The sequence below is a fragment of the Ictalurus furcatus genome, chromosome 3 (genome assembly GCF_023375685.1).
Source record: "Ictalurus furcatus strain D&B chromosome 3, Billie_1.0, whole genome shotgun sequence".
NCBI classification, from domain to species: domain Eukaryota; kingdom Metazoa; phylum Chordata; class Actinopteri; order Siluriformes; family Ictaluridae; genus Ictalurus; species Ictalurus furcatus.
Window position 1 is genome coordinate 33,029,023 of NC_071257.1, and position 19,564 is coordinate 33,048,586.

At 41.1% G+C, this 19,564-nt stretch overlaps 1 protein-coding gene across 10 annotated transcripts in view; it reads left to right on the forward strand.

Annotated features, from left to right (window-relative positions):
* The window catches only part of dclk2a (doublecortin-like kinase 2a), a 77,077-nt gene that overhangs the window by 40,876 nt on the left and 16,637 nt on the right, over window positions 1–19,564 (forward strand). For 5 of the 10 annotated variants that reach the window (XR_008385628.1, XM_053622096.1, XM_053622097.1 and 2 more), the window contains exons 4-12: window positions 520–621; window positions 1,443–1,499; window positions 6,736–6,836; window positions 9,837–9,884; window positions 13,003–13,090; window positions 14,934–15,039; window positions 15,235–15,292; window positions 17,247–17,366; window positions 19,280–19,426. Coding sequence is in view for 9 of the 10 variants with exons in the window: in XM_053622096.1 (XP_053478071.1) it covers window positions 520–621; window positions 1,443–1,499; window positions 6,736–6,836; window positions 9,837–9,884; window positions 13,003–13,090; window positions 14,934–15,039; window positions 15,235–15,292; window positions 17,247–17,366; window positions 19,280–19,426 (827 nt within the window). In the remaining variant the exon portion in view is untranslated. The remainder of the gene's footprint in view (window positions 1–519; window positions 622–1,442; window positions 1,500–6,735; window positions 6,837–9,836; window positions 9,885–13,002; window positions 13,091–14,933; window positions 15,040–15,234; window positions 15,293–17,246; window positions 17,367–19,279; window positions 19,427–19,564) is intronic. The other 5 variants (XM_053622098.1, XM_053622100.1, XM_053622101.1 and 2 more) reach the window with 3 other exon arrangements.

The following is a 19,564-nucleotide window of genomic DNA, read 5'->3' on the forward strand; positions in this document are numbered from 1 at the left end:
AAAAACAACAAAAAAAAACGCTAGTGTTTCATTTCTAAAATCCACACACTAGACGGTAGTACATAGTGCATAGTGTAAGTGTATAATACTTCATTTGGGACACAACTTTAGTATTTACTCTCCGAAGCGTGTTTCCAGAACAGAAGTAACGTAATGAGTAAATCCTTCCCGTCCCGCGCGCAGACCGACTAATCGATTGACAACGATTTTCATAATCGATTATCATCGATTTTATCGATTAGTTGTTGCAGCTCTAGTATTAATGCTGTTCAATGAATGTTTGTAGACAGGTTCACAAGTAATAAGGCAAAATTTAGCACAGGCAGCATCTTGCTTTATCTATTCACTAACCGCAGTTTATTTTACCCCACAACACTGCTTCTCTTATCTCCAGCAGACAAATGTCTCACTGAAAGCTCAGACGTGAAAATGGCCCTTAATTCTTGATTCTTCATGCTAACTTTTCTCGCGAATGATTTTTCAGATGATCTCAAATGCCACGTTAATTGTGCGTTACAGAGTGCCGTGTGCTGAAATCTTCCTGTACTTCTCGCTCCACTACTCCAGTGAGGTCCAGTGGCAGTAAGAGTCCGGCACGGCACAGCAAATCTCCTGGATCAGGTCAGCAGTAACACACACACACACACACACACACACACACACAGCAAGGTGAATGTGACACTGGGTATTATGTAAGCAGCACAGATGCTCAGATGTGTCTTGAAGAGATTCCAGAAGGAGAAGGTAGTGTTTATTTACATCACTTAATATTTCATCTTTCTGAAATCCTACCTCAGTTACAGTATGTCCGTTCATACTCTATATCGTTCCTGAAACGTTTTATTCCTCTTATACAACTGCAACGTTATTTTGAATGACACGTCGCACTTTTATCTGTTTAGAGTTACATGTTGTGGAACATCTGTGAAGCAAGCTGGTTCCTGTTAGATTACAGCAGCTACTCTATAAACAGTCGTTCCCTCTCTCTCTCTCTCTCTCTCTCTCTCTCTTTCCCTCGGTTGAATGCGCTGTTTATGTCGAAATGTCGATATCCTTGAAAACCTTCTGACCAATCAGATTTGAGAATTCAGCATGTAACGATGCTTAACGCACACTTATGTACATCAAACGAGTTTTAAAGGCGTAGTACATTAATATTTCCAATTAACGAAAGATCAAACAGACGGCGAGAATGAAACGGCACTAAAGGAAGGACATTATCAAGCATTTCCAACAATGATCTATGCAACTTCTACGTTCGAGACAACTCTAGCTGTGAATTATACAATGTTAGCATGTTTTTCTATGACCCAACCGAACGAGGCTCTTATTAAAGTGCTCATGTGGACAGGGCTTTAAGATTTTCATACATGTTTTGGAAATGATTTTTTTCAGCCGCTCTCTTTTTTCCCCCATCTCGATCTGTCTCTCCCAATCTGCAGTGAGGAAAAATTCTCCGTACTTGTCCGCCAGCAGTCAGTCTCCAGTCAAATCCCCAGGTAGGTGTTGCATGTTGTGGTAGCTCAGTGGTTAAGGTTGTCCTTTAGCACGACCTCTATTCAGCTCCTCGATTACAGTATAATGACAGTCGGAGCAGCTTTATTCATTTTATTCGGCTAGCTAGAAAGCTAGCTAGCAACTACTCCATTTTTAAGTTATAGGTGATGTTACTTAATAATAGTAATAATAATAATAATAATAATAATAATAATAATAATAATACTTTATACTCAGCTAGTTGGAAAGATAGTTGCAACTTCCCATGTGTAGATATGGCAGATGATGTAACTTCATTACCTTTAGTTGGCTAGATTGGAAGCTAGCTAGTGATGTAAAATCATTCAGTTTATCAGGTCAGCTAGCACATACTTCATCTGTATATCAGGGGAGATGCAACTTTTAGTTTTGTATGCTAGTTAGAGAGACAGCTAGCAATTCCCCATCTTTATATGGCAGGTGTTGTAACATCATTCAATTTGATTGCCTAGATAGGAAGCCGGCTAGTGTCCATTCTTTTTCTGCTGTTTGGGTAGTTGAATGCCATTTATATTTGACCAGTGATGTATCTTCATTAATTTTATTTGGCTTGTTTGAAAGCTAGCTAGCAAGCACTTTATCTATATTTGACCACTGATGTAGATTCATTAACTTTATTTGGCTAGTTAGGAAGCTAGTTAGCAACCACTTCAACCGTATTTCATGAACGATGCAACATTTTTAGCTTTCTAGGCTAGTTAGGATGCTAGCTCACAACTCTTCATTTGTATATGGCAGATGATGTAACTTAGTTTTACTATGTTAGTAATTTTACTAAATTAGTTTGACTTGATTTGATAGGAAGCTAGCCAGTGATGTAATGTACTGTAATGTAATGTAATTAATTAGATATTTGGCTAGTTAGAAAGTTAGCTAGCAACTACTTCATCTGTATGTCACAGTGATTAGTTTTGTAAGTTTGATAGAAAGTCAGCGTGCAACTTCGTGCTTTATCCAAAAATCTTAAGGGAAGCATTAAAACTCATACTGGAACACATGAGCTCTAAGAAACATCCACAGTGACCATCCTGGCATTTAGGCAGTTACGCAAGCAAGCAGTTTGACCATGATGTGACCTTGATGCCACCTCTAAAGAGAGCTGTACATAAACTCTGGCCTCTGAGTATAGCATTTAATCAGGCTAAGAGCATTCCAGCGTGGTTCTTTCCTCCTTCCTGAGTGGAGCTATTTTAAAACCGGCTCTCTGCCCACACTCTGCCACGCTTTTTCTAATATAAGGCTGGCTAATGCAGCATTAATGCACTTAACGAACCCTCTGTAGCACCCAGTCAGCCTGAATGAGTGCTAGTGCATGAATACGGACGAAACACACTTTAACCACTAGCCTCAAATAATTAGTCTCATTTTTTAGTAACAGATGCCTGCTGAGACAGATTCAAATCACGACTGACCAATAAACCAATGTGTAGTAAACACAGAGAGGTTTATTTCTGTTTTATTTGTTATATTATTCAGGGCATGGTGGCTTAGTGGTTAGCATGTCTGCCTCACACCACCAGGGTTGGGGGCTTGATTCCCACCTTCACCCTGTGTGCATAGAATTTGCATGCTCTCCCTATGCTTCAGGGGTTTCCTCCGGGTACTCCAGTTTCCTCATCCAGTCCAAAGACATGCGTTGTAGGATGATTGGCATCTCTAAATTATGTCTGTAGTGTGTGAGTGTGTGTTATTTTGCCCTGCGATGGGTTGGCACACCGTCTAGGGCAGGGGTGTCCAATCTTATCCGGAAAGGGATGGTGTGGGTGCAGGTTTTCATTCCAACCAAGCAGAGGCCACACCTGAGTCTATTGAAAGCCAAGATCAACTGATGAAACAGGTGGAATCAGGTGTGGCTCCTGTTTGGTTGGAATGAAAACCTGCACCCACACACATCGGCTCTTTGCGGATAACATTGGACACCCCTGGTCTAGGGTGTCCCCGCCTTGTGCCCGAGTCCCCTTTTTGCCATTTAATCTGGCTGTGAAGAATGTCCCGAGCCCCCTGTTGTAAAGGTGAAACTTGCATAAATGAGTCAGGTTAGCAATATGAGGAAAGAAGTGTAGTTGGTTACCCGGAACTATGCCAAGGTTCCAAGCATTGTCATGTGGCATGATCCTAAGTAAACACATTACCTTGAGTTAGGCATGCATTTCCAGGGATATACAGCCACAGCCACTCAGTTGTGCTCTGATTTAGTTTCAGGTGATGATCTCCCATCTGTGATGACATGTCTGTCAGATATACTGAGATACAGTGAGGGAAAAAAGTATTTGATCCCCTGCTGATTTTGTATGTTTACCCACTGACAAAGAAATGATCAGTCTATAACTTTAATGGTAGATTTATTTGAACAGTGAGAGACAGAATAACAACAAAAAAATCCAGAAAAACGCACATCAAAAATGTTATAAATTGATTTGCATTTTAATGAGGGAAATAAGTATTTGACCCCTCTGCAAAACATGACTTAATACTTGGTTTAAAAACCCTTGTTGGCAATCACAGAGGTCAGACGTTTCTTGTCGTTGTCCACCAGGTTTGCACACATCTCAGGAGGGATTTTGTCCCACTCCTCTTTGCAGATCTTCTCCAAATCATTAAGGTTTCGAGGCTGACGTTTGGCAACTCGAACCTTCAGCTCTCTCCACAGATTTTCTATGGGATTAAGGTCTGGAGACTGGCTAGGTCACTCCAGGACCTTAATGTGCTTCTTCTTGAGCCACTCCTTTGTTGCCTTGGCCGTGTGTTTTGGGTCATTGTCATGCTGGAATATCCATCCACGACCCATTTTCAATGCCCTGTCTGAGGGAAGGAGGTTTTCACCCAAGATTTGACGGTACATGGCCCCGTCCATCGTCCTTTTGATGCGGTGAAGTTGTCCTGTCCCCTTAGCAGAAAAAAAACCCCAAAGCATAATGTTTCCACCTCCATGTTTGACGGTGGGGATGGTGTTCCAGGGGTCATAGGCAGCATTCCTCCTCCTCCAAACACGGCGAGTTGAGTTGATGCCAAAGAGCTCCATTTTGGTCTCATCTGACCTCAACGCTTTCACCCAGTTGTCCTCAGAATCATTCAGATGTTCATTGGCAAACTTCAGACAGGGATGTATATGTGTTTTCTTGAGCAGCGGACCTTGCGCGCGCTGCAGGATTTCAGTCCTTCACGGCGTAGTGTGTTACCAATTGTTTTCTTGGTGACTATGGTCCCAGCTGCCTTGAGATCATTGACAAGATCCTCCCGTGTAGTTCTGGGCTGATTCCTCACTGTTCTCATGATCAATGTAACTCCACGAGGTGAGATCTTGCATGGAGCCCCAGGCCGAGGGAGATTGACAGTTCTTTTGTGCTTCTTCCATTTGCGAATAATCGCACCAACTGTTGTCCCCTTCTCACCAAGCTGCTTGGCAATGGTCTTGTAGCCCATTCCAGACTTGTGTAGGTCTACAATCTTGTCCCTGACATCCTTGGAGAGCTCTTTGGTCTTGGCCATGGTGGAGAGTTTGGAATATGACTGATTGATTGCTTCTGTGGACAGGTGTCTTTTATACAGGTAACAAACTGATATTAGGAGCACTCCCTTTAAGAGTGTGCTCCTAATCTCAGCTCGTTACCTGTATAAAAGACACCTGGGAGCCAGAAATCTTTCTGATTGAGAGGGGGTCAAATACTTTTTTCCCTCATTAAAATGCAAATTAATTTATAAAATTTTTGACATGCGTTTTTCTGGATTTTTTTGTTGTTATTCTGTCTCTCACTGTTCAAATACAACTACCATTAAAATTATAGACTGATCATTTCTTTGTCAGTGGGCAAACGTACAAAATCAGCAGGGGATCAAATACTTTTTTCCCTCACTGTATGAGTGAAACATTAGTGCCAGAGGGAGAAATGAGTAAGATGAGTTGAGTGTCATTAGTATAGGAGTGATATGAAACGCTATATGACCTAACTGAGAGAGCGAGTATAGAGGAAGAATAAAAGAGGACCGATGATTGATCCTTATGGGATGCCAAGTAGAGAGTGGAGTAGATGTGGATCCACGTTACCTGATATGACCGTCCTTGCAGGTAGAAGCAAACTACCATCTTGTTGGGCCACTAATTCCAAGGCTTCAGAGCATGGACAGGAAAGTCTTGTGACTGACTTTGTGGAAGACTTTGAAGCCAGACTGCTTAGGACCCTGGAGGCCAGTGATTGCATAGAGCGTTTTAGAAAAACCGGTAGAACTGGTACCAGTTGGTAGTTGCTGATGTCCAAGGTATCTAGTGTGGGGATTTTCAGCATGAGTATAAACCTTTGCCGTCTCCAGAGCAGTTTGTACTTGAACCGATCATAATGGTGGAAGGGATGAAGGGAAGATGGTCCTGTGAGATGATCCGGAGCAGTGCGGAAGGGATGGGATCCAGCAGACAGGGGGTACCATTGCTGGAGGAGGATGCTGCAGGATCTCTTCTTTATAAAGAGGAGCAAACATTAAGGAGATTGGAGGGGAAGAAGGATAATGTATATGTATAGGAGTAGGAAGGAAAGAAGGTGGCAATATTTAGAAATTAGAATCTAACAAAAAACATCAACCTGGCTGTTTTTGGAACATTCCCAGTCTTCTTGACTTTTATAGGTGAGAAATGAATGTCAGCGTAATATTATGTTGATGCTACATGAACCATATTTGCTCCATATTTAGCCATGAAAGTGGCTCCTCCTTTAACTAGAGGCTGATATATAGATGTGCAAATGCTTTTTTATGGTATGTCATAAAAATGATTGACGTTTCTGCCATCTCTTCATTCATTTATTGTACTTCGTCCTCTGAGTTGGGATTAAAAAGCCTTAAAAACCGACCATACTTACCAATATTAAGGCTGCATACAGGAATAGAATTAAACAGAGTAGGGATAATATTGGGCCTTACTGAAAGATATAGTTCATTACTAGAAATTGAGGTGGTGTTCCTTCACCATTTAGGTATCACTTGGTCATTTTTGAGCTCTCTGTGAGCTATGAAGTTGTACGATAGCATTTACACACGACACTAAAAGATGGATGAGCTAATAGCCATCAATTAGCTTAATGTAATCCGTATTGTGGTGATTATTAGCAATTTCTACAATTATAATTTTCATTGAAAGATTATAATACAAATGTAACTTTGTCTCTCCATTTGTAATGCATCTCTCTCTCTCTCTCTCTCTCTCTTTAGTTAACGGAGTGGTTCCCAGTCTGAGTCAGATTTCCACCCCCAAATCCACCAAGTCCTCCAACTCGTCCCCCACGAGTCCCCGCAGCATGCGAAACTTCAAGGTGAGAGCTCGTCGCCATGGCAACATCCCGGCGAGCAGTTTTTGGACAGGGTTTTGAGAGTCATGCTGCAGAATTAGAGATGTTTAAACAGTTCAGAATGAGATACATGTAGGAGAGCAAAGAAATAGCTTCAGCCAGGTGTAGTTTCAACCCCTACATTTAGTTCGGGTCAGAATGGCTTTTCATGTTCTTGGGTCAGTTCCTCTAAATGAAGAACATAATGGGAAAAAAAAAAATGATACATACGTATATTATACGACGATAGATTTATATCACAGAGACGATGTTCACACCGTTTCAACCTGAGTGAGAAATAAGTGTTCGTGATGACTAGTCTTGAAACAAAAAAAGAAGGAGATGCTAGTCACTGTCCCATTTTCTCTAAATCTTATTTACACTCCCACGTCCCTGCCTCTTCTCTCCACAAGCGTAGGACAGCTCCGTTTGTAGAAATAAGCTATATTGAAATGGATTTTTCAACTGCGTTGCTATTAAATATAAGAAACATCACTAGGTAAGAAGAGAACAGAAAAGAAGGACTTGACTCTTACAGTGATGTACAGTTAAGAATTATTACGCACTGAGTGGAGCAACAGAGCTAAAGAGCTATCATTGGGAGATCGCGAGTTTGAATCCTGAATAGACATCCGTAGCTGGGAATTGGCTTGGGGGGGAGGGATGACATACTGTCTTACCTGTCAATCACAGCGACACTTGCCAATCGTAGGCGTCTGTGAGCTCACGTATGCGTAAGAGGGCGGATAGCGCCAGTTAGAAAAGATGTGGATAGCTGGTTTCACCTGATGCGGAAGAAGCCTTCACTCTCTCCAGATGGTGCTAGATAGGGGAGTACTGGCTGATGGGTAGGAATTGGCCAAGATCAAATTAGGAAGAAAATGCGGGGTAATAAACCTTAAACTCCACTCTAGTGAAGACTTTCTCATGGTGGAAAACCTATGAGCCATCCAAGCATCCATTTCCAGGACTACACACGGAGCCTGGAGCCTATCCCAGAAGACTCTCAGGGTACAATTGCGCACACACATAGACACACTATGGACAATTTAGAGATGCCTACCACACATGTCTTTGGACTGGGGAAGGAAACCAGAGTACCCTGAGGAAACCTAGAAACACAGGGAGAACATGCAAACTCTGCGCCCACCGGGCGGAGGCAGGAATCGAACCCCTGGAGGTGCGAGGCAAATGTGCTACCCACTAAACCACTGTGCCCCCAAACAGAAAGCTTTACCAAATCAACAATTACACAAATTCTTTAAATCAGTTTTTGTGAAGTGTTGTCTACGAGATGCTACTGTGGACAAGAAACTGTTGAGGTGTCGTGTGGTGACGGATCAGCACCTCCTTCGTAAGTGGTTGCCATCTCCGCGATATGTGGGTAAAGAACGTCCAGGTTCAGAACGTTTGAACCCGAAAGTGTGGTTGTACACCTGTAAAAAGGCTAAGAATACTACATTTCGTCTATGAAATAGGGCTGCACGATTATGGTCAAAATGATCATCACGATAATTTTTGATCAATATTGAGATCACGATGAATTATCACGATTATTCATTGATTTTAGGCTCGGCGTATTTTTATTGCACTTTCACATTTAAATAAACAGACCGCTGCTTTCATCTCCATGCTGTGCTACATTCCTGCTAATGTGCAAATCTTTGCATCAGATTAGACTGGTCCTTAAAGTGCATCATCTCGTAGAAGCAAATTATAAATAAAATTGTACTCAAAATATAGGATAAGTAAAACTAAATACGCCATCAACCAAATGACAATATGAAATCAAATATAACAATATGCAACCAAATGAAAACAATTCAGGCGAATGCAGAAAAGGCAATAACAGTGTTTACAGGAGGAGACACGCAGACAAAATCACCCAATAGAGCGGTGACGCAGCGATGACGTCATTTTGTACGGAACCCGGAGGTTATCATCACACCGCTTCCCTGTATTGTCACTGGTTGTTCCCTTATGTGTCATCATTAGTCTCAGCTGTTTTGTGTTCACCCTTAATTACGCTTGTCATTTAAACCCCTTGTGTCTCTTTGTCCGACGCGAAGTATTGCGTGAGTTTTCCGTGTACCGAGCGTTTGCTCGTAGTTTCATGTCTCATAGTTTCGATCTTATTCTCGACCTCGTTGTTGGATTCTTGTTTAGTCTTGTTTACGGCCGTTTGCCGATCGCCGGACCTTTTGCTTGTTTGTGACCACGCTATTGTCTCACGTTTTGGATTTGTCTGCCTCTCTTCAATAAAGTTTTTTATCTGCCCGTGCATCCTTCCTAAGCCGTCATTACGTGACCGTTAGCAACCGCCTTTTTCAATACACATAAAAGCTTTAAAAAAAAATCAGGCGTGGGGTTTTACTGGCGTATTTTATGTCGTAGAATAAAACGTGAAAATATTTTGAGCTTGTGTTCACCGCAGACTTTTTTTTTTTTTTTTAACCAAAATCCCATTCAAAAATCCCATTGGAACCGGAAGGGCTAAAATGCTAACTCGTTTCCGCGTTTCGGCGTACAGAATGACGTCATCCCTGCGCCGCTCTATGGTGATTGGCTGTAAGTGTAGGAAGCGCTTGATTTGATCTGCGGCGGAGTTTTCTACGAGCAGAGGACGAACTTTAAATGTCAATATCGCAGTCGATCGTGTTCATGTAATCGTGTGCAGTCAAAATCATAACCGGGATCGATATTCGATTAATTGTGCAGCCCTACTATGAAAGGTGTTCTATAAAACCTTTTAAAGAGCTCTCATTTTTCCAGAACCCCGTGGGCTTTGGTATCATTAAAAGGCTTTTAATAAATGATTCATTCTATTGTACCATTAGCTGTTATATAACAGGGAAGAACGATAGCGTGAGTGGACGTCTAAGCGGTCGTCTGTCCATCCTAATAGTTCTTTACATCTTGTTTTTGAGCTGTCAGCTTTATTGGCCTCTGATGTGCTTCTATAAATATCTTCCCACTTACTTTTAGTTTAGTTGCAACAAGCGGACGGGGGCCGCCTTCCATCTTTCTGTGAAGGTACCATGACGTTTTGGAGTGTTTTATTTATATGTATGTGCACCTGCTAACCAGCCATAGCTCTTACGTACATCGACTGAGCATTGAATGAAAATAACTTTTACGCAATTTTCACTTCCAAAGACATGGTTGGTGTCTTAGCCTTTGCTTCTTCAGTTTTGCATTGGAGCCATGCTGCTAATGTACCGTAACTGCCGTATAAGCTTCCTGTACTTAATTAGCGACATTAGCCTTGAAGCTCCTGTATGTTAACTGATCTGTTACGTTTGAGCCGAGGGGAAGATTGTGTAAATGTTATTTCTGGATGAACTCTTGCTTCAATTTGGAACCTTAATCCCAGTCCCTGTATGATTTTGTTTGTTTGTTTGTTTGTTTGTTTTTAAGGATGAACTGGGAGAAATCATGAACCACATCTCGCACCCACATTACAATTCCACCGCCTCCATGGCTTCATTAATAAAATGTAAAAAAAAATAAAATAATAGAATGTGCTGGATCAAGTGCTATTTTATAAGCTGCTGAGTAACCAGGACGTGTTAAGCACGTAGGTGATTTTAATCATCTGAATGGAGCATCGAGAGAATCGACACAAGCAGCTGCCTAACCCGACTCTGAATATGTGTAACTTTCCCCGCATAAACCATTGGACTTTAACTCGGAATACATGTAACCTTCCCCATGTAAATATCGACATAACTTTTGGATTTTCTGCTGTAAACATGGCAAAATCCAAGAATGACTAGCTATCGCATGTAAAATTCTGTATGCTAGTCATTCTCCTCTGAAGTCCCATGCTCTTCGAGCTCCGTGTTTGAATAAAGCAGCCTAAATCGTTTGTTCAGGATTTTTTCCCCCCAGTTCATCCTACTTAAATATCTCTACCTGAATGGACACTTCTTCCTGATTTCAGCACCGCTGCTGTTTGCTCCCACTGGCTTACGTAGTTTTAGGCTTGGCAGCTACCTTCATTCTCATTTAAATACAAATAGCTAGAGCCACAGTAAAATCACAGTGTCACTGCCATTTGCTTAATGCAACAGAATGCATATTTTCATAAAAATATAGAAATGATTAGTGCATGCTTAATGAAAGCATGTTTAGGTTCAGGGGAAATAACGTTCATGATGTATTTTTGTAGTTTATTATTTAATGATTATATTGTATTATATTGCTTAGGTTTTTGAAATGAGCTTTTACACTAGGGGTTTACATATATACAGTCAGGCTGGCTGGTATAAACGGTATAAAACAGTCCGTACGGGATTTTATGGAGTTTTTTATTGTGATCGTTCCGGCCAAAAAATGCTCGATCTTGCTGCGGCTTTATTCGGAATTTGCGATGCAATTTGCGGAGTTGATTTGCGCGTGTTTCGCGGAAAACTACTCGACTTGCCGAAATCGCAACTGTGTGAATTGTCTGTTGCTAAATGAGACCTTTTAGCTGTACTCGTATTCGCGGGCACGTGCATCGAAGAGGGCTTAGGGCCGAGTGCGCGTTGTGACGACGTCACATGACGCGTCTTGGCCAAAATTTGCAGAAAATCCGCGGTAATTTTGAAACATTGCAAGCTCCTCTGAATATTCCGGCATTCGTTTGCGTGATTTTGCGCTCGAGAAAAATGGTGAAATCCCGGACGGACCGATAATCTACACGGGCTAGTACACACACCAGATTATTTGCTGTTAGCAAACGGTGGATTGTTTTGGATTTCTGTAGAACAAAGCGCAACAGCACCAGCAATTATTGTAACACGGAATAGTGTGAAGAAGTGAGAATCGAGGCTCGGGCTGATTTCTTTCTAGCCCAGACTGTAGATTCACAGAGAGGCCTATCGGTGACAGACCTGTCAGAGTGACACACCCCCTAGATTTGATCTCTATTTACTCTATAGTGCTTTATTTTCCCAAAAAAATGCATCTGAAAGCGGATAAACAAAGCGTACGTTATCTGATTAAAAATACAAATTACCGTAATTTCCGGACTATAAGCTGCTACTTTTTTCACACGCTTTGAACACTGCGGCTTAAACAATGATGCGGCTAATTTATGGATTTTTACGGGCTAACGAGCTTCATGCCGCCAAAACATTTAGCCTCGTCACATCGGACCAATGAAATTACCGAACAGGTCACAGTGGACCAATGAAACTGTTCGAATTAAATCAAACGCACTCACACTAAATTCTTCAGATCAGTCATTTTGCTCTTCATGCACACACCCTTATCATGGAAAACACACAAAGAAATGCATATGATGCAGCTTTCAAGTTAAAGGCGATCGATCTGGCTGTCGAAGAAGGAAATAGCATGCGAAGAGCAGCTTTTGCTCAAGTCTGCCAGTGGATCCTAACAGCGTGGAGCAGTGTCAAAAAATCTACAATCACCAACGGGTTTCGAAAGGCTGGACTGCTGTGTGATGAAGAGGACAGCACAAGCTCAAGGGCAAATTTGCCTCGAGACGTAAGTGACATTGAGAGCGACAACGAAAGAGAGACTGAGGAAGTGTGTGACGAAGTACCGGTAATTCTGAGGCTGTTCAATTCTGACACTGAAGAAGACGACTTTAGTGGTTTTAGTGCGCAGGAGGAAGATGAAGATAGCGATCGAGGACTTTTCCTGGTAGGCAACTGTATTTTTTATTTTTTTAACCAGCCGTGTTACAGGCACTGTTCGGAAAAAAGCATTTACGGTACGTATTTAATTAAAAGTTAAAAAAATTCTTTGTGTAACATCTTTCTGTGTAAATATCTCATGTTACAACGTGGACACCTGCGGCTTATAGACAAGTGCGGCCTATATATGTACAAAAAAATTTTTCTTTTTAAAGTTAGTGGGTGCGGCTTATATTCAGGTGCGCTCAATAGTCCGAAAATTACGGTACAGCACACAAAAGGACAGACTGTAGAGTAAGTCTATGAACTTTTTGTAAAAGCTGCTCATTGTGGTTAATAGTGTCGCTCTCAAGCTACTGACCGATATTAGTTTTTAACCTCCCTTCTAATATCACCAGTCATCCCTGCGTACAATTCTAACAAATAATCGTTTAGCACTGATGGCACTGATGGAACGATCATTATCACGATCACTATGGGTTTTCGAAATGTCACTTCTCTTATAGATCCCGACTCATCACTCGTCAGTGTCTAACGTGAGCGTCTCGTCCGAGCAGCATCAGCCTCAACACACTGACAACACCAGCCCTGAGGGTGAGCATCCTCCTGACTCTTTTTCTCTCAGTACATTTTTCTCCTGTTTATTCATGTCTTCCGTTCTGTATTTTTTCTCTCTCTCTCTCTCTCTCTCTCTCTCTCACCCTCCTTCCAGTGTTATTAATGTTTGTATGGATTTATGATTGGAACCAGCAGATGAACTGATTCGCATTTTGGAATTGATCCAAACAGCATCAAAATCACAGCAAGGTCTTTTCAAAATCTCCGAAATAGCTCTTCTTCGATAGCTTCCGGCTTACAATTTAGTAACAAGAAGGCTTGTCGGTGGTGGAGGGTTCCCCATTGACGACCATTGGCAGCGAGTTTGACTTTTTAATTCCTTTTGTACAGGATATGAACAACACTGTGACAAATATGTGTACTTAAGCATACGAAGAAAATCCGTCAAGCAGAGATGTCATTTCTAAATATAAACTCTTGCACTCCCATTGCAATATTTGCACGTTCCTGCATTGACGCTGTTGCGTTTTTGCTGCTAATGTATTTATAAAAATATCCTGTTTAATTTCTTGCCACTATTATACACTTTACCTGTCTGCTACCACAATAACTGCTATGTCCATATTTGGTATAAGCTAATCTGCTGAATACTCAGTCATAGCATGTTATGTTCACATTTATACCATTTTTAAATGATAGTGTTTTGCATCTTTTGCACTACCGGTTATATCGGACACTTCCGTGCTAGAACCGTGTACCGTTCGGTACTACTCTGTCACTTACTGTCCTGTTTTAGTACTTACCGTACTGCCTTGTGTTGTTAGCACTCGTTAGCATGTGCGCGTTAGGTCGAATGTGTAGGTCTTATTTAGTTCTGTGTCGTCTCGTGTGGTTGGTGTGATGTTTTACGTAGCACCGTGGTCCTGGAGGAACGTCGTTTCAGCTGTATATGGTTGAAATGACAATAAAAGCCACTTGAACTTGAACTAAACGGTAAAAAAAAAATCAACATTTTGTGTAAACAACCTTTGCCTTTAAAAGTGCGTCTGTTTTCGGAGAAGTTTTAGGAAGAATTTGGATGGTATGTTGTTCTAAGCATCTTGAAGAACGTACCACAGCTCTTCTACACGCTCGGACCAGACACAAGACGGCCTCTATTATGGTTTTAGCTTAAAAAGTGGTCAGTTTGTTGCTTTCTTTAGTGACATACAAACGTTTCCCTGTACCGTTTTATTTCGAACATTCAGTTAACCCCGCTTGCCCGACGTGACCTGCACCTTGTCACGTTACAAAGATGGATACGGGAGCAATCGCAGATTTCAAACATTTAATAAACAAACGGACAAAAAACAAAGACGCAATAACACCGGGCAAAATACTGCGGCAAAACTAAACATCGCCACGTGGACAAAAGCGCGGACGGACGATACGTAAGACGAGGAAGCAGTCCAAATAGTCGCTATATATAGGAGTGCACGTTAAACAAGAAACGTGATACAGGTGCAGGTGGTCATGTGACAGTGATGTAGTATGGTGCAGTGGCTGTTGGGAAATGAAGTCCAGAGTTCCCTCCTTGATATATGACACACCTGAAGACACACACTTGTTTAGTCACGTAGATCAACTGCATTTTCATTAAGAGCGCTTTATGGACGTTTTGGGGTTGATTTTAAATAAAGTTTTCTATGAATTTCTATGTATGAATTTCTATGAGCTGTGACTGTGAAAACTAATACTAATAATATATATGTATATACACATACAACGTGCATTTTGTCATCACCAGTGATAACTCCTACGATTTAATCATATTTGTCGATATAAAGGAGTGAAATTGAATCTAAAAGCTCCGTTCTGCTTGTCATTCTTTCTTCTGCAGTTAATGGAAACAGAAACCATACAGCCTCTGCCATCGTGGAAAAGTACAAAGTGGGGAAAGTTATCGGTGATGGGAATTTTGCAGTGGTAAAGGAATGTGTTGAACGGTAGGTGATGGATGAGGTACTATTCCGTTTCACTCATGGCTGCACTATTGATGAAATTTTCGGAAGAACGCGCACATGGCAAGTACTGTAACATCTGTATAGGAATTGCCTCTAAATCCTGTTTAACAGGAAGTGTTCTCATTTTCATATTTCTGTTTAGGAGTGATGTTTATGAGGGATTTGCTCTGTCCTCAGGTCCACTGGAAAGGAGTTCGCCTTAAAGATCATTGATAAGAATAAATGTCGAGGCAAAGTGAGTTGAAGGTTTCCTGCATCCTTGGTTTATTTTGTAACGGTTCCGTCTCTGCACCAGAAACGCATTTTAGACATGTTTAAATCATTGAAAGTTTAAACAAAATGACTGTAAAGTGGAAAAAGTGCAAATAGCGAACATGCACCTCAGAGGTTTCCTATGTCTGTATATTATATAAAGTGGGGCTTGAAAGTTTGGGAAAACTTTAGAATTTTCTATATTTCTGCATGAATATGATCTACATGTTCTAAACGTAGATAAAGAGAACCCAATTAAACAAATGAGACAAAAATATTATACCTGGTCATTTATTTACTGAGGGAAATGATCCGATATTGCATATCTGTGAGTGGAAAAAGTAGGTGAACTTTTGCTTTCGGTATCTGGTGTGACCCCCTTGTGGAGCAATAACTGCAAGTAAACATTTCCAGTAACTGTTGATCAATCCTGCATGTCAGCCTGGAGGAGTTTTAACCCGTTCCTCAGTACAGAACAGCTTCAACTCTGGGATGTTGGTGGGTTTCCTCACATGAACTGCTTGATTCAGGTTCTTCCACAACATCTCTATTGGATTAAGGTCAGGACTTTGACTCGGCCATTCCAAAACATTCACTTTATTCTTCTTTAACCGTCCTTTGGTAGAACGACTTGTGTGTTTAGGGTCGTTGTCTTGCTGCATGACCTACTTCCTCTTCAGATTCAGTTCACAGACAGATGTCCTGACATTTTTGTTAAAATTAGAATCCACTGGTATAATTCTGAATTCATTGTTTGATCAAAAGATGGCGAGTCGTCCTGGCCAGGATGCAGCAAAACAGCCCGGACCATGACACTACCACCACCATGTTTCACAGACGGGATAAGACTCACATGCTGGAATGCAGTGTTTTCCTTTCTCCAAACATATCACTTCTCATTTAAACCAAAAAGTTGTATTTTGGTCTCATCCGCCCATAGAACATTTTTCCATTAGCCTTCTGGCTTGTCCACGTGATCTTTAGCAAACAGGCAGCAATGTTCTTTTAGGAGAGAAGTGGCTTTCTCCTTGCATCCCTGCCATGCACATCATTATTGTTCAGTGTTCTCCTGATGGTCATGAACATTAACATTACCCAATGTGAGACAGGCCTTTACTTGCTTAGAAGTTACCCTGGGTGTCTTGCTCTTGGGGTGATCTTTGTTGCTCCTGGTTTATACACACACATTTTTTTTTTTACACAATCTGCCTGACTGTGGATTTGTGGATTCCAAACTCTTTAGAGATGGTTTTGTAAGCTTTTCCAGCCTGATAAGCATCAACAACTCTTTTTTTTTTTTTCTGAGGCCCTCAGAAATCTCCTTTTGTTTGTCCCATGATCCACTTCCACAAACGTGTGGTGAAGATCAGACTCTGATAGATCCCTGTTCTCTAAATAAAACAGCGCGCTCGCTCACAACTGATCATCGTCACCTGACTCTAATCTCACCTTCAAATTAAACTGCTAATCCTAGAGGTTCACATACTTTTGCCTCTCACAGATATATAATATTGGATTATTTTCCTCAAGAAATAAACGACCGAGTATAATATTTTTGTCTCGTTTGTTTAATCGGGTTCTCTTTATCTACTTTTAGGACTTGTGTGAAAATCCGATGATGTTTTAGGTCATAGATATATAGATATATAGAAAATTCTAAACTTTCTAGACATATCCAGTCACCATTTTGGAAGTGCCCCCTTCAACCGTAATAAACTTTAATCATATTAATCTGATATTTAAACACTAATAGTCAAACTGTTATCTGAGTGGCCAGAGGTGTCAAGTTAAACCTCATTTCTAGATCCACAGTGTAGTCATAACATTTTCTGACTAATGAAACGTTGACCCGTCCGGTGGAAATTGTGTAGGTTTTTCTGCTCTGCAGAATTATTATTAAGCGTTCGACATGACTGACGCGAGTCGTGTGCACTCAGGAGCACCTGATTGAGAGCGAGGTGGCCGTACTAAGGCGAGTCAAACACCCCAACATCATAATGCTGATGGAGGAAGTGGACACGCCCTCTGAGCTCTATCTCGTCATGGAGCTGGTCAAGGTACAGACTTGTAGAGTATATTTATCTAGTAACACTTTACAATAACAGGACATGAGTAATCATGCACTAATACCTGAATTAATACTGACTTAAATATGAACTAATGACGAGTTAATCATGAACTAATCAAGAGCTAATCTTAACTAAGAGACTTAACGTGCGTCTTACGATTTCATGCGTGAATAACGATCGCCTTAAGTACATGTTAGTACATGTTTGTCAGTTAATGTATTAATTAACACGTCGGGTTAAACTAAATCCATCGTGCTCTGTAAGAAAGGATATGAATTAAACGTGCATCATTTCGAATCGTTTATATAATTTGCCGTACGCAGTTGAGAACACAAACAGCATTGGATGGCGCTGGAATACTTTCCTAATTTACACTGATCCTCCTCGTCGACCGTAGAGAGACGCATTAATGATACACACCAGTAAATTCATCTCAACACCTTTTACGTCACCCTTCACGCATTTCTCTTTAAATCCCACTGTAGTACTGACATGTACTTAAGGTGGTCGTTATTCACACTTGAACTCCTAAAACTCACATGGTCGTTAAGGTTATCTCTTCATTAGTTCATATTTACATTTACAATACGAGTAGCGCTACCGTACAAGATCTATAATTGAGTTCTAGAAAAGCAAATTGCGCAGAGTCGAGGTGTAAGAGCCAAATTTATTTATTTATTTATTTATTTATTTTAAAAGGATAATGTGGGGTTGGCATTTTAGGTGTTAGTTAAGTGCTCACGGAAGAGGTGGGTCTTTAGCTGTTTTTTGAAGATGGTGAGAGATTCTGTGGTCCGGATCGAGGTCGGAAGTTCATTCCACCACTGAGGGACGGTTAGTGTGAAGGTTCTGGAAAGGGATCTTGAGCCGCGCTGAGTAGGCACTAGTAAGCGTGGGTCGTTAATGGATTAACAGATTGCGTGAGGGAACGTAAACCTCGAGGAGAGTGTTGAGGTAGGGGGGCGCTGTTCCAGACAAGGTCTTGTAGGTGAGCATCAAGGCCTTGAATTTGATGCGGGCGGCTATAGGAAGCCAGTGGAGGAAGATGAAGAGGGGTGTGATGTGGGTTCTTTTGGGCTGGTTGAAGACGAGGTGTGCGGCTGCATTCTGAATCATCTCAAGGGGTTTGATGGAGATGGCCGGGAGGCCCGAGAGTAGTGAGTTGCAGTAGTCCAGTTTTGAGATGACAAGAGCCTGGACTAGTATCTGTGTAGCCTGTTCAGTGATATAGGGTCTGATTCTCTTGATGTTGTACAGAATGAAGCTACAGGACCGTGCAGTAAGTAAGTAAGTAAGTATGAATTCAGGTATTAGTGCATAATTATTTATGTTTTGTTATTGTAAAGTGATGCAGCCTGACTTCCTGTTACTGCGCTGAAGTTGATTATTTTCCTACAGCAGCATGTCCCGAAGTGTTTTATTCCCCTTATACCACAGCAATTTGCCATTTTTTTATTTTTTATTTATATATATATATATATATTTGTGTGTGTGTGTGTGTGTGTGTGTGTGTGTATATATATATATATATATATATATATATATATATATATATATATATAAAGCTATAAACAGTATAAACAGATTCCTTCACCTTCACTGAAAAAGCAACGATTATACATTTCTTGTTCTTAAATAACACCACTTTTGTTTCTAAACGTGCGTATTAATAGGTTTCATATCCGATTATGTCCATACGAGTCCTCGAGAATGAGCGGTCACTATAGAAACGATACCGTATTATATATAACGAGTGTATTAATATACCGTGTGTTTTGCCAGTCACACTTGAGAATTCAGTGGTAGGCCTATGAAGTGTCGTTATTACCATGTTCCTAGCATAATCCTACAGCCAAGTGTGTAAGGTACAGATAGATGATGAGACGATCTTCTCTCTGCAGGGTGGAGATCTGTTCGAAGCCATCACGTCGTCTACGAAGTACACCGAGAAAGACGCCAGTGCCATGGTGTACAACCTGGCTGCTGCTCTTAAATACCTGCACAAGATGAACATCGTGCACCGAGACATCAAACCCGAAAACCTTCTGGTACCTACCTCAGACACGTACACACTCGAGGGTGGAGTGTAATACCACTAGGTGTATCTGGATCTCTGTAGTGCTCCAAATATCTGTACCTGTGTTTGGATTTAAACCTTATCTAAAGATTATCTAATAACCTAAATC